Source organism: Stigmatopora argus, chromosome 10, assembly GCF_051989625.1.
Source record: "Stigmatopora argus isolate UIUO_Sarg chromosome 10, RoL_Sarg_1.0, whole genome shotgun sequence".
In the NCBI taxonomy this organism is placed as follows: domain Eukaryota; kingdom Metazoa; phylum Chordata; class Actinopteri; order Syngnathiformes; family Syngnathidae; genus Stigmatopora; species Stigmatopora argus.
In genome coordinates this window covers 2598832-2611993 of record NC_135396.1, presented here as the reverse complement: position 1 = coordinate 2611993, position 13162 = coordinate 2598832, and the positions used below count along the sequence as shown (strand labels likewise).

Genomic DNA, 13162 nt, shown 5'->3' with positions numbered 1-13162 from the left:
TTACAAGTGCTTACATTGGAGAATATTGAATGGAATTGAATTGGGAGGCCCAGGGCTGAGTGGTTAGCACGTCCGCCTCACAGTTCTGAGGTCCTGGGTTCAAATCCAGGTCAGTGCACCTGTCTGGAATTTGCATGTTCTCCCCGAGAATGCATGGGTTTTCTGCGGGTACTCCAGTTCCCTCCCACATTCCCAAAAACATGCACGGTAGGCTGATTGTACACTCTAAATTGCCCCTAGCTACAATTGGTTGTCTGTCTTCTCGTGCCCTGTGATTGGCTGGCCACCGATTCGGGGCGTTTCCCCTGCATCTGGCCCGAAGTAGGCTGGGATTGGCTCCAGCACCCCCGCGAGCCTCGGATAAAGCGATTCAGAGAATGAATGAATGAATGAATGTATTGAATTAAATTGAATTGAGTGCTTTGATTGTCACTTTTTTATTATGTTGACTACTTATTTATTTATTACTTATTTATGGATTATTTATTTATGATTGGTTATTGATTATTTATCTGTTTGTTGTTATTTGTGCTCTTAATGGTGGAAACTTTCAATCTCATACTTGTATAATGACAATAAAAGCATTCAATTTAAGAATATTCCTTTAATCCTATAATCAAAGCAAAGCAATATCCAAGGAAGGAAGAGTTTTTTAATCATATTTTTTCTTAATCCCCGTCTCCAGGATGAGAAAGTGTCAAAACCTGCAATGGATGCCCTCCAAGCTGTTTCTCCAGAAGCAAAGCAAGAGCAAGAAGGACAAAAAGAAGAACAGGTTATCTGACAAGAAGGACGTCCTTCTTCCCGTTAAAGGACAAAATTCGGAGTCCGGCAACAAGCTCCCCACGGCACCCCCAAAGGAAGAAACCCCCCACAAAAGAAATGAAATTCCTCCCCCGGATCCGGGCGAGGAGAAGACCAAGTCATCAGCGCCGGCATCCTCTCCGGCCCCGTCCTCTTCTCCTTGCCCCGACGAATCCCCTCAAACCGCCGGCCCCTTGGCCGCCCTGGCCCAGTCCCAGAACCAGTCCCAGTCCCAGTCCCCAGATCTCAAGCAGATCTCCGTCTCTAGCAAGAAGGGCCACAAAGGGCAAGAAGCAGCCTCCTCGTCCTCTTCCTCCTCATCCTCCTCCTCCTCGTCGTCATCACCCTCCTCGTCCAGCTCGTCCTCGTCCTCCTCCTCTTCCTCCACCTCCTCCTCGGCCCAGAACTCCCCGGCTCCTTCCCCTTCCCCTTCTTTGCCATCTCCGCTGCAGACGTGCGCAAAGAAGGAAGCTTCACCCAAGATGGCGTTAAACGAGGCCAAGAGGAAGAGCCAGCAACAATCACCGCAACAGCAGACGTCAGATTCAAGTAAGAAACGGGTCACATCTTTTGAGTTTTTCATACCTGCCTTCATCGGCCAATTGCTATCCTTATTAATGATTGCAATTCTCCTTAATAAGCGATGAAAAACACATTTATTCACATAGAGCGGACTTAAAAGTCTCAAATCTGATCCAAATTAGACCTGAAACGGCTAAAACGAGATCGCTTTCAGTATAAAACGTACTTAAAAAAGTGACAGGCCGACGTGCTAAGGGTGGGACAGCAAGGACTTTAGTAAAGGGCGATTAAATTCATACCACTGACTCTCTTTATCCTCATTATCTTGATTTTATTTGTATTTTTTGAATAGTTGACCCAAAGCAGCCGACGAAGCCAATTTCTCGGCCCGTTCTACCATCTCCCAAACAAAAACCAAAAGACAAGGTAAGCACTTTTTCAGCCTCATTACATTTACAGCAATTGATCAATGTTTTTCTACTTCAAAAGTATTAACAGAAAAATCTATATTTTTTGCCCAGTCCCAAAAATTGTGTGTATGTGTTGTTGTTGGTTAAAATCCTAGAGCCACTGTAGGTGTTTCTAGCCAAGATAATGTCCCAACTAGAAGAAAAAAAATGTAATGACTCAAGTCTAACCCAACATAGTAAGACTAACGTTTCTTTTTCAAAAGTCTAATCAAGTCAAACGAAAAAATGGCTTTTTTCCCCAAGGAAAAGTTACTCAAACGAATTTAGAGAGCAAAACATTGACTGTCCCTCTTTTTTTTTTCTAAATCTTTGGTCCACTTGACGAGAAGACCCTGACGGCGAAACCCCCCAGCAGCTGTACTTTAAACTGGCTGGGCACTCCCTCGACTAGGGGCCAGGTCAAGCCCACGGCGCCCTTCGACGGAGTGCATCGAATCAGAGTGGATTTCAAGAGGGACCACCACGTGGACAAGGTTTGGGAGGCGGGCGGCCTCAGCCTGCTCACCTCTGTGCCTGTCACGCCCAGGGCGCTCTGCTTCCTATGTGCCAGCAGCGGAAATGTGGAGGTAAAGACATTTTTTTATGGCCGCCTAGTGGTTAGTGGGTCGTTTTCGCGGTTCTGGGCTCAAAGGTTCGATGCCTGGTGGGTTCTCCCCGGACTTGCATGCTAAGCTAGCTGGTTGAACACTCTAACTTGCCTGTTGCCTTGCCTAGCTATGATTGGTTGTCCTTTGTTTCAGTGGTTCAGTAAATGAAAGCATGAATATGTTTTTCTTACCGTATTTTCTCACATATAAGCCGTATTTGTTGTAAATGAATGCATGAATGTTTTTCTTACCGTATTTTCTCGCATATAAGCCATATTTGTTGTAAAGGAATGCATGAATGTTTTTCTTACCGTATTTTCTCGCATATAGGCCGTATTTGTTGCTAAAAAAAATGATAACTAAATCGATGGTACGGCTTATACGCGCACAAAGTAGACACACGAAACTGCAAGGTGACAAAGATTCATACAGTATCTCAGAAATACCCCGCTCTGATTTTTTTCTCTCAAGATTTTCCCTTCAAAATAACACTTTTGTACTCCCTACTAAAACCATGAATATGGAGGTCAAAATTGTCAACCAGGGGGCGTCTTATACGAGAAAAAAATGTAAAATTAAACGATTTAAAGACTATTTTCAGGGTGCGGCTTATACGTGGAGGCGGCTAATATGCAAGAAAATACAGTAAATATGAAATCCACCGTTGACAATTCAATTTCCCACCTGCTTCATGTCCTAAAATCCCCAATTTTTTAATCATTGACTCCCTTTATTGTCATTACATACAAAAAGTAGACTGAAATTTAAAGCTTCACACTGCACCTTAAAACTAAATGTGTTTGTTCCTCTGTGTCTCCCCAGTTTGTTTTCTGCCAGGTCTGCTGCGAACCGTTCCATCTTTTTTGCCTGGGGGAGTCCGAACGTCCTCTCCAGGAGCAATCGGAAAACTGGTGTTGTCGCCGATGCCGCTTCTGCCAGGCCTGCGGGCGCCGCCATCAAAAAGCTAAAGTGAGTACACTTCAGATCCCTTTTTTGGGGGAGGCGCCGTAGAAGAAGCTCCATCTCGGATGAGTCTGTAAAAATGCCAGCGGCCATTCCCTAGAGAAACGCTTCCTGGCTCGGCCATTAATCACCTTGATGGATTCGTGCCTTGATTGTATTATTTAACTCAAATTCTGCACATGTTGCCTTTTACATTAGAATTTTATTGTGTACATCTAGGCACGTTTCATTTTCACCCAAAAATATAAGTACACATCATCGCATTGTTTTGTTCTTTTCGTACAAGTCGATAGCAAAACGGACGGATAAGATGGATGGTCTCATTTGCGACATGCTTGACAAATGAACATTCTTTTTAAGCTCAGAGTTGTTTGGAACAAATCTCCACTTAAAGGGTGTTAAGTTATTTATTGCTTTGAATGCCTTCCAATTCTAGCTGTGTACATCGCGAGCACACTTTGTGCAGAGTGAGGCTTGAAAGCTTCTGGCTTCGAAACGCTGAAGATAAATCATACTCCTGAAAACGGGAACTTCATTGTATTAAAAAAAATTAAAATGGGCCTCAAACGCGTCTGAACACTACAGATAATGGATAGCTAATTCCAAGTGCCAACGATCTTGGTTGCATTGGGATTTTTAAAGCAGCCTGTGTTAAGTGTACAGTGGTACCTCGAGATACGAGCTTAATTTGTTCCGGGACTGAGCTCGTATGTCGATTTACTCGTAACTCAAATGAATGTTTCCCATAGAAATGAACTAAAAACAAATTCATTCGTTCCAACCTTCTGAAAAAACACCAAAAAGAGGATATTGGATTGGAAAAAACATTTTTATTTGTTCTAATTGGCCATCTATTAACAAAGTAACAACTGGTTTAATAGTACTAAAATATGTTTAATAGTACTAAAATTAGACAGATTTTGCGGAGAGACTTTTTGCACGGCAACGCGCTCGAAACATAACATAAACAAATTTAAAAGAACTTGGATTATGATGCCGACACTCAAAAATAAGTTTAATCTAACCTTCCACTAAACTTAATTCTAATCTTGTTTTAAATTTTGATACCTTTCTCCTCCCGGGTTGGCTATTTTTGCCCCGCCTCCACCCAGATGCAACCTATCGAGGGTTCTTAGCTTTTGTCTTCCCTTCAAAATATTCCCAAAATGATGCACACAAATGTCCTCAGAATAGGATAACGTATATACTCCTCCCGTATTAGCAAGCAAGCTCCGCCATTCACACTGACTAACGGGGGAAAAACACTGAAAAAATGCAACGCTCCGCCCAGTGCTCGTCCAGACATTACACGATGGAGTTGCGTCGGGAAAGACAGTGGCCATGATGTTTTTATGAGCAGCCTCTCGCGTCTGCTGTCTGCTCGTATATCAAAAATTTTCTCGTATCTCAAGATAAATATTTGCCTGAAATTTTACCTGTATCTCAAATTGCTCGTATGTCGAGGTACTACTGTACTATGGTAAAAATCGATGATTGGGAACTACAATGTCAACATATTGTCACATGAACCACTATTGTACCTGGTATTGTTAGTCCAAATTGAGCATTGTCTTTGAAACAATTTGGAATTAATGATGGAAGTAAACCTGGGCAAAATCCACCTTGTCAAGGAGAACGAGAGTTTAGTTACAAACTAGCTTTGCCTCAAACAATTTAAAGTTAACATTTCTGCCGAGAAGGAAACCTTTGGAACATGCTGGCTTCTTTTAATCTCCATGACTCACCCAAAGACCAGCGTAAGGCTGGAGATGAGTGTGCAATGACACCATCTTTGATATTTACGGATCTCCCGTTGTCTTGGTCCCGTAGGAGCAGCTGCTGGAGTGCGATAAGTGCCATAACTGCTATCACCCGGAGTGCCTGGGTCCTAACCACCCTGCAAGACCCACCAAAAAGAAGAAAGTCTGGGTATGTCTACACGTCTACACACCTTCACATGTGCCCCCCTCCTTGCACCAAATCCCCCCCACCGACAAATTCCTCCAGCTGTTTGTTCCCGCGTTATTCTTGCCGCTTTGGCACGCTAGTGTAAAATTCATCCACTTTCTTGTTCTCCCAAAACAACAACTAGGAAAACATTTCCATGGTGTCACTTGGCACCTTTTTACATTGCTGCTTGCTCGTTTGAGCATTATAGTCCCTAATTGTTGTGTTTGTCCCCTAGATATGCACTAAATGTGTGCGCTGTAAGCGTTGCGGAAGCACCAAACCTGGGAAATCCTGGGACGCCCAGTGGTCACGTGACTTTTCCATGTGTCAGAACTGTGCCAAACTCTTTGCTAAAGGTGAGTGACAAGCGCCCAAGTAACAAAGTTCTCATACTTGGCCTTATTAATGATTGCAATTCCCCTTATTAAGCGTTGATAAACTGTACAAATGCAACGCGGCACACATTTAGATTAGAACTTTATTTCATCCCGAATTCGGGAAATTTCTTGGTTGCAGTAGCAAGACAGACACAGACACACAAGACATTGTAGACCTAGGTAAAAAAAAACGAGCCACACACGGGATGTCCACAAGGTGGAGACATTTTGCAGATTGAGATTGAGGTTAAAACACATTTACTCACGTAGGGCGCACTTAAAAGTCTAAAGTTTTCCCCAAAGTGGACGGACGGGGTGCCCAATCATTACGGTGTACCTTTTGTATGCACTGTCTGGGTACATTGCTTACTGATGCGCTATATTTATATAGTGAAGACGATCCCGATTAGAGCTGAAATGGGTCAAATGAGACAAAAAAACGTACTTTAAAAAATTCTTTACAAAAGTTGTTATAAGGCGTACACAATTTGAAATGATCAAAAAATGTATAAAATAATTCCTATTTTGACTACCAGGAAAAAAAAATATTGTCCAATCACATTTATTTTGAAATTCCCCAATCTGTGTGAAGTAATTGGAATACTGCAAAAGAAATTTAGTATCAATATGGGAATGCTCTGAATGTCCTCTATAGCAGTCACCTTTAATTAAGACCAAAATGAGGGTAGGCATTTTTTTCGACCATTTTTTCGTATTCAGAATACAGTTTGGTTTCCTCAGAATAACTGGAATTTAACTTTAAAAAAAGAACTCGGAGAACCTGAAGTATGGGTTAAAGACGCTTGAATTGGAAAATACAACAGTGAATTGAGTTGAAATCAAATAAGGAAAATAATCTGGCAGTTTTCTCCACTTTGATTCATTCTTCCAGGGAAACCTTGCCCACTTTGCAATAAGGGCTATGACGACGAGGACAACGAAAGCAAGGCCATGCAGTGCGGACGTTGCAACCGTTGGGTTCATGCCAAATGCGAGAGCCTCACAGGTCGGTATACCACATAAAAAACAAAAAACACATTTCCAACGGTTGTCATATCGACAAGCCGGCGAAAGATGACGAGGCCGATAACGAGCCGTCATCCGCCCGTTTTCTTTTAGATGAAATGTACGAGCTGCTGTCAAAGCTGGCAGGAAGCGTTGCCTACACGTGTACCAAATGTGCAGAGCGCCATCCGGCCGAGTGGCGTGCGGCGTTGGAGAGGGAACTCCAGGGCCGCATTCGCCACGTCCTCACTACGCTGCTCAACTCGCGTACCTCCGTTCACCTTCTTCGCTATACAAAGGTTAGAAATCCTGTCCCAATCTGAGGACTCGCAAGGTATGCAAAGGTCTCGCTAGATGGGGCTTAGCAATTTTTGGGTATGTTTAAATTGTGTGTACCATATTTTCTAGACTTTTCGTCAAAAAAAAATTCATAGTCTGTCTCAGCCTGGGTGTAATACTCAAGTGTGAATTGTTATTTAATTTTTTTTTCTGACCAGCGACTGCCTTTGAGCCTGCTTTTATAAGCTATGAATACATGATCTAAAAAACAGTTACCATATTTTCACGACTATAAGGCGCACTTACAAGTCTTAAATTTTCTCCAAAATAGACAGAGCGCCTTATAATCCAGTGTGCTTTATATATGGAAAAAATAAAATGTGTCATTCATTGAGGGTGCGCCTTATAATGTGGTGCGCCTTATAATGCGGTGCGCCTTATAATGTGGTGTGCCTTATAGTCATGAAAATACGGGATGCTTATTTTACCTGTTGTTCTCTATTAGTACTTTAACCTATGTTTGTTCTTGGATTTTGATAATATAAAACATTGACCTCCCGATAATGCTACTTAAACCCTAGTCCGACTTATCAGATTTTTATCGTGTATTTATTTAGTGGCTGGTTGCAGCTTATACTCGAGTACGAAAAATCTGGTAATCCATTTATAAGTTAGGTCAAATTTAGAAAACAACAAACAAATGATTATCGCTATCGTCAACTTGTACTCTTTGGCCTAGGTGGTCAAATCTCCTCAACTGAACCCCGAGACCGAAGAGAGTCTTCCATCCCGTCGCTCCCCCGAGGGTCCGGACCCGCCGGTTCCGACCGAAGCCTCTCCCGCAAACCTCGGCGACTCCCCCACGGACTTGGAGTCCGTGGAGAAGAAAATGGATAAGGGACTCTACAAGTCTGTGGTATGCGCTCCATTTTTATTTTGTCAAGTTTGACCGTGATGACTCATACAGAAAGATTATTAGTCAATACACCAGAGAGTTCTGACTCATAAAACAACTAGATTTTAAAGCACCTCTTTCCGAAAGACAATCATTCTTTCACAAAGATTCGAAGTCAGGGCACAGCGACCGTCGTAATCATTCTTTATTTCTTTCAGCTGGCGTTCAGTGACGACATGGCGCGAATCATCCAGACGGCGTTTAACGGTGACGGCGGTCAGCCTGACAGCAGAAAAGCCAACAGCATGCTCAAGTCTTACTTCATCCGGGTAAGCATTGTTCAGACCTGCCTTTCTATCTCTATATTATATTACCATATTTTCCAGACTATAAGTCGCACCCGAGTATAAGTCGCACCTGAGTATAAGTCGCACCAGCTAAATTATGCACAACGAAAGATGAAAAAAATATAAGCTGCACTGGACTGCACTATGAAGTTATATACAACAATATATGTTAAAGTAATGAAAAATAAGGAACAACAGACAAAATAAGCACCTGTTAATATAGTATATTACCGTATTTTGCTGTTTAATATACCCGGGTATATTAAACAGCAGGGGTATATTAAATGGCGCACAAACGGGAAGGTACGATCCACTACGCACTCTTTATGCCGTGACGGGGTGCATCAACGTTTTGCAGACTAAAACTACTTACTGCTGAATAAAGTCTGACTTGGAAATTTAATGAACTTAAGTATCTATAATTATGCCCCCATGAACACCATACAAATCTTGCCAAAAAAGCGGAGTTGCCGTTTAATAGACCCGGGTATATTAAACGGCAGGGGTATATTAAATGGCGCACAGACGGGAGGCTCAAAAAAGCCAAAATCATTTAATATACCCGGGTATATTAAACGTCAAAATACGGTAACAGATTTTGCATAACTAGGACCTAAAAAAACAACATAACAAGCTGTTGACGGTCAGAATGAGTGGCAGGCCCATTCAAAATAAGAAAAAAATGTGCGACTTATAGTCCGGAAATACGGTTTCTTTTTGAAAGGCTGGAGGAATGATCCGTGCGGAATATTGTGTTTCAGCAAATGGATCGAATTTTCCCCTGGTTCAAAGCGAAAGAGTCTCGCTTCTGGGAAAGACCCAAAGTCTGTGACAAGTGAGTTTCAGTAACAAATTACAATGCTTCACCAACATCATCATTTGTCTTTTGCTTGTTTATATCCAATCAAATGATGTATTACTTCATTGAAATGGTTGCAATATTTACTCTCAGTGTGGGAAGGTTGTTTTTAAGAGTTATTTGAGCACGCCCCACTGCTGAAGGGAAGGTCTGTAATTACGGAAAAGTGGGGGGAAAAAGACACTCTACCTTCATGTGGTTGTTAGCGAGAGGCAGCAAGCTAATATTTATAGAATGCGATGCTCTGGGTGTGCCTTCCTCCTCCGAGATACGTCGTTCAGACAAAGGTTGAGAAGAGCCATCGTGTCAAAATTGACGCAAATAATCGGGTGAGCAACTGAGTAGAACTGAGTGGGCTACCGTTGCGATAAAATCCTCCATTAAGGCTTGAGTCCCAGTCATGATTACTCTGCAAATCGCTCTTATCAGACACATGCGTCAACCTGGTGGTCGGGAGATATTGGTGACTAGGTCATTGGAAACATATGGAAAAGAAAAAAAAAGTCTGCCCAAAATATCTCAGAGGAACCGTGATTGGTCTTTTTTTTTTTTTTTAAAGATCAACACTAAGTGATATGGTGGTTTGCATTTTTTTTTAGCCTTGGTGTTTTTCTCCTCTGTACTTATGTTCTTTGGGTAGATTTAAAAAAAATATTTTGTTTTATTTTTTGTCACTTCAAATTTCATTTAACAATAGTTAACATTTTAAATGAGGTCAATAATGCCTTCCATCATGATCACATCCTTCATTAATTTTCCATAATTCCATTATTTTACTTTATTTGTATTGTGGGTAAGTTAAAATGTGTTTCTGCTGACTTTGAACGAGATGGAATTACTCCTAAAAAATATTTCGTTTCATCAAATGAAATGGTGACAGCTGGGTTGGCTCCCATTTAACGAGAGCTTGCATGCGATTGGTCAATTTCGAACACTGCCATCTCTCACCTCTAGGTGACTATTAACACTTGAGTCATCCAATTATTAATGTTTATAGCATTACGCTCTTAAATAAGTGTAGTTAAGAGTGCCATTATATAAACATTAATGCGTTTTTGCATTATTCAATTTGTGGGCGTGATGTGGATTTTTTGGGAACCTTTTGATTGACAGGCAAGCTGTTAAAAGCACATTCTGCCTCGTGCCAAATGACATTTAGTCCTGCTAATGAATAGGCCATTGCCCTTGAAATTTATGTTGACATGTTTCCCCGCGTTAAGCAAAGATAATAGACTGAAGGATCGATAGGAAAAATCGAAATAAGTCTCCACCTGAACGAGTGGGTTTTTGGGGGGGGGGTTGGCTTCTAAAGTGAATACTTTGATGGAGTGGAGCAACTACTGATGAACGATCCCGCTCTGAGAATTACTAATGAAATGATTGTATTGAATTAATGATGCCCCTCGTCGAGACCATTGGCTCCTGGAATGAATATTCATGCGGCGTGATGCTCGTCGGCGATTGAAGTCATGTTCGCTGCACACACTCATTCACAGGTTCTCACTTAATCACAAACACTCGGCGCTCTCCGCGGAGGGCGCCGTTTTCCCAGCGCATTTATTATTCATTATTGGCTTTGCCTGCTCGGCGGGCTTTATTGGGAGACAAACTGTAACCGTGTCACGTGGCGCTCAATGGTTTGTGGGCTTTTTGTGGTTTCACTTGGTCAGGTTATGTGGGGAGAAACTACTGGTTGATCAGGTGGAATTTAGAATCCAGTCGGGCAGTGTGTATGTTGCGTTGATGTTGTCATCTTTGATTACTTTCTACTTGGGAGATTTGATATTGCTCTGTTTATGAATCCAAAGATCCAGAGTGGATTTGGCGTCTTCGCATCTTATTTAAAAAAAAAAAAAAACTAATGTTATCCATTTCTGTGGATTTTTGATGCAAGTTTGCCAGCCTTGTATGTGCTGGATGGCATGCAAAACGAAAAACTGCTTGGTATAAACTGTCAAAGCCAGTTCAAGACTTTTTTTGCACCTATTTCAAACGTGGGCCATAAAAGGGCAAATTTTTTTACCATTAATGAGTGAGTGAGTGCCTCAAAGAAATTGAAGCATTGGACACATTAAGGAAAATGTAGCATCCCCTAAGCCGGATCATTTTAGATATAATATTTAGATTTTTTTTTTAATGAATGGATTAAAAGAACTGGATTAAAAGCCCTGAATATTCCGTTTTCTCATAGATCTAAAACAATGTTTATTTTAGCTTTTTTTAAATATATTTTTAGATTTTACAAAATGATTTTTGAACTAAAAACAAAGAAAAATGGATTAAAAATGACAATTCTTGATTTAAAAGAGGGGAAACTCTGGTAATTTAATATACATCTATACTCTTCATTTTAATTTGATCCTAAAACAGAAAGTCTGCACTCATGATTTACTTTCCCGGGCCACACAAAATGATGCGGCGGGCCAGATTTGGCCCCTGGGCCGCCACTTTGACACATGTGGTCTACATTAACCGCGATATTCAAGGGATTACTGTATCGACCCTAGATTTTGCATGCTCGGACTTTATTTCTCGTCTTGTGCTATGCTTTCTTATCGATGCCGTTTGTAATAATGTGCAGCACACCCAATAACTTCCTTAATCTTTGTTGTTTGAATCTTAATTTCCGCACAATCAACAGCAATATGAAATATGGTAGCCAATGCAACAGGTGTTGATTAGTTTTTTCCTGATTGTCATCATTTCCTATTCATAAAAATGTTGACTCCGTTGTATATCTTGTCCTCAGCAGCGGTCTCCTCCCCAATGCCGTTTTGCCGCCATCCCTGGACCACAACTACGCCCAGTGGCAGGAAAGACTGGAGCTGTCCCGCTCCGAACACCCTCAGCTCATGAAAAACATCATTCCAGCTCCTTGCCCCAATAATCCTGTTGAACCAGAAACAATCCCTCCCCTGGCTCTTCCACCTCTTCCGCCTCTACCCCCTCCACCTCAACTCATACCAGGTACGCCATGAACACTTCCATCTAAAGCACATGTGTCAAAGTGGCGGCTCGGGGTCCTAATCTGGCCCGCCTCATCATTTTGTGTGGCCCGGGAAAGTAAATCCTGAGTGCCGACTTTCTGTTTTAGGATCAAATTCAAATGAAGAGTATAGATGTATATTACATTTCCTGGTTTTCCCCCTTTTAAATCAATAATTGTAATTTTTTAATCCATTTTTTCCTGTGTTTTTAGTTCAAAAATCATTTTGTAAAATCTAAAAAAATATATAAAAAGCTAAACCATTTAGTGGAGGGTATGAATTAATTGTTTTAAAATCATGTCTTCATTTTAAATGGAAGATAATGATGTTACAATTGTTTAAAGGTGTCAAAGGTTATGGGCCATAGTTAATATTATAGATAAGACTGGTTGGAATGGAGTATATGTAGTTCATAATAATATCATTGACATCTTTTAGTGTGTGTTTCTTAAATAGTTGGGTGTGTAAAAATGCCTGTGAGGTGGAGATTTAGGAAGCATATTTTCCCACAGACTAGAACACAGGTGTCAAAGTAGTGGCCCGGGGGCCAAATCTGGCCCGCCGCATCATTTTGTGTGGCCCAAGAAACTAAATCCCGAGTGCCGACTTTCTGTTTTAGGATCAAATTAAAATGAAGAGTAAAGATGTATATTAAATTTCCTGATTTTCCCCCATTAAAAACAATAATTGTAATTTTTTTTAAAAACATTTAGTTCAAAAATCATTTTGTTAAATCTAAAAATATTTTTAAAAAGCTAAAATAAACATTGTTTTAGATCTATAAAAAACTGAATATTCAGGGATTTTAATCCAGTTATTTTAATCAATTTATTAAAAAAATCTAAACATTATATCTAAAAGGGTCCGGCCCACTTGAAATCGAGTTGACGTTAAAGCGGCCCGCGAACCAACCCGAGTCTGACACCCTTGCTCTAAAGAATTCCACCTAGCAAAGAATGTTTTTGGATATTGGCAGGATGTTCCGTTTGTAACCACTACTTTTGCTTTCCAGATTATGACGACATTCCAGAGCTTCCTCCACCACCCGGTGTCAGCGATAACAGGCAATGCGCATTGTGTCTCAAATACGGAGACGAAAACACAAACGTGGGTGTCA

The 13162-nt window shown here is 41.1% G+C and overlaps 1 protein-coding gene across 2 annotated transcripts in view; it reads left to right on the top strand.

Moving 5' to 3' along the window:
* kmt2a (lysine (K)-specific methyltransferase 2A) overlaps positions 1 to 13162 on the top strand; it is a 45029-nt gene that overhangs the window by 17749 nt on the left and 14118 nt on the right. The window contains exons 6-18 of one of the 2 annotated variants that reach the window (XM_077611357.1): positions 686 to 1353; positions 1679 to 1752; positions 2126 to 2362; positions 3206 to 3352; positions 5177 to 5275; positions 5532 to 5652; positions 6566 to 6679; positions 6793 to 6977; positions 7697 to 7873; positions 8071 to 8181; positions 8961 to 9034; positions 11811 to 12025; positions 13058 to 13152. In XM_077611357.1, the coding sequence (XP_077467483.1) occupies positions 686 to 1353; positions 1679 to 1752; positions 2126 to 2362; positions 3206 to 3352; positions 5177 to 5275; positions 5532 to 5652; positions 6566 to 6679; positions 6793 to 6977; positions 7697 to 7873; positions 8071 to 8181; positions 8961 to 9034; positions 11811 to 12025; positions 13058 to 13152 (2317 nt within the window). Of the gene's footprint in view, positions 1 to 685; positions 1354 to 1678; positions 1753 to 2125; positions 2363 to 3205; positions 3353 to 5176; positions 5276 to 5531; positions 5653 to 6565; positions 6680 to 6792; positions 6978 to 7696; positions 7874 to 8070; positions 8182 to 8960; positions 9035 to 11807; positions 12026 to 13057; positions 13153 to 13162 lie in introns of both variants that reach the window. The other variant, XM_077611356.1, reaches the window with a different exon arrangement.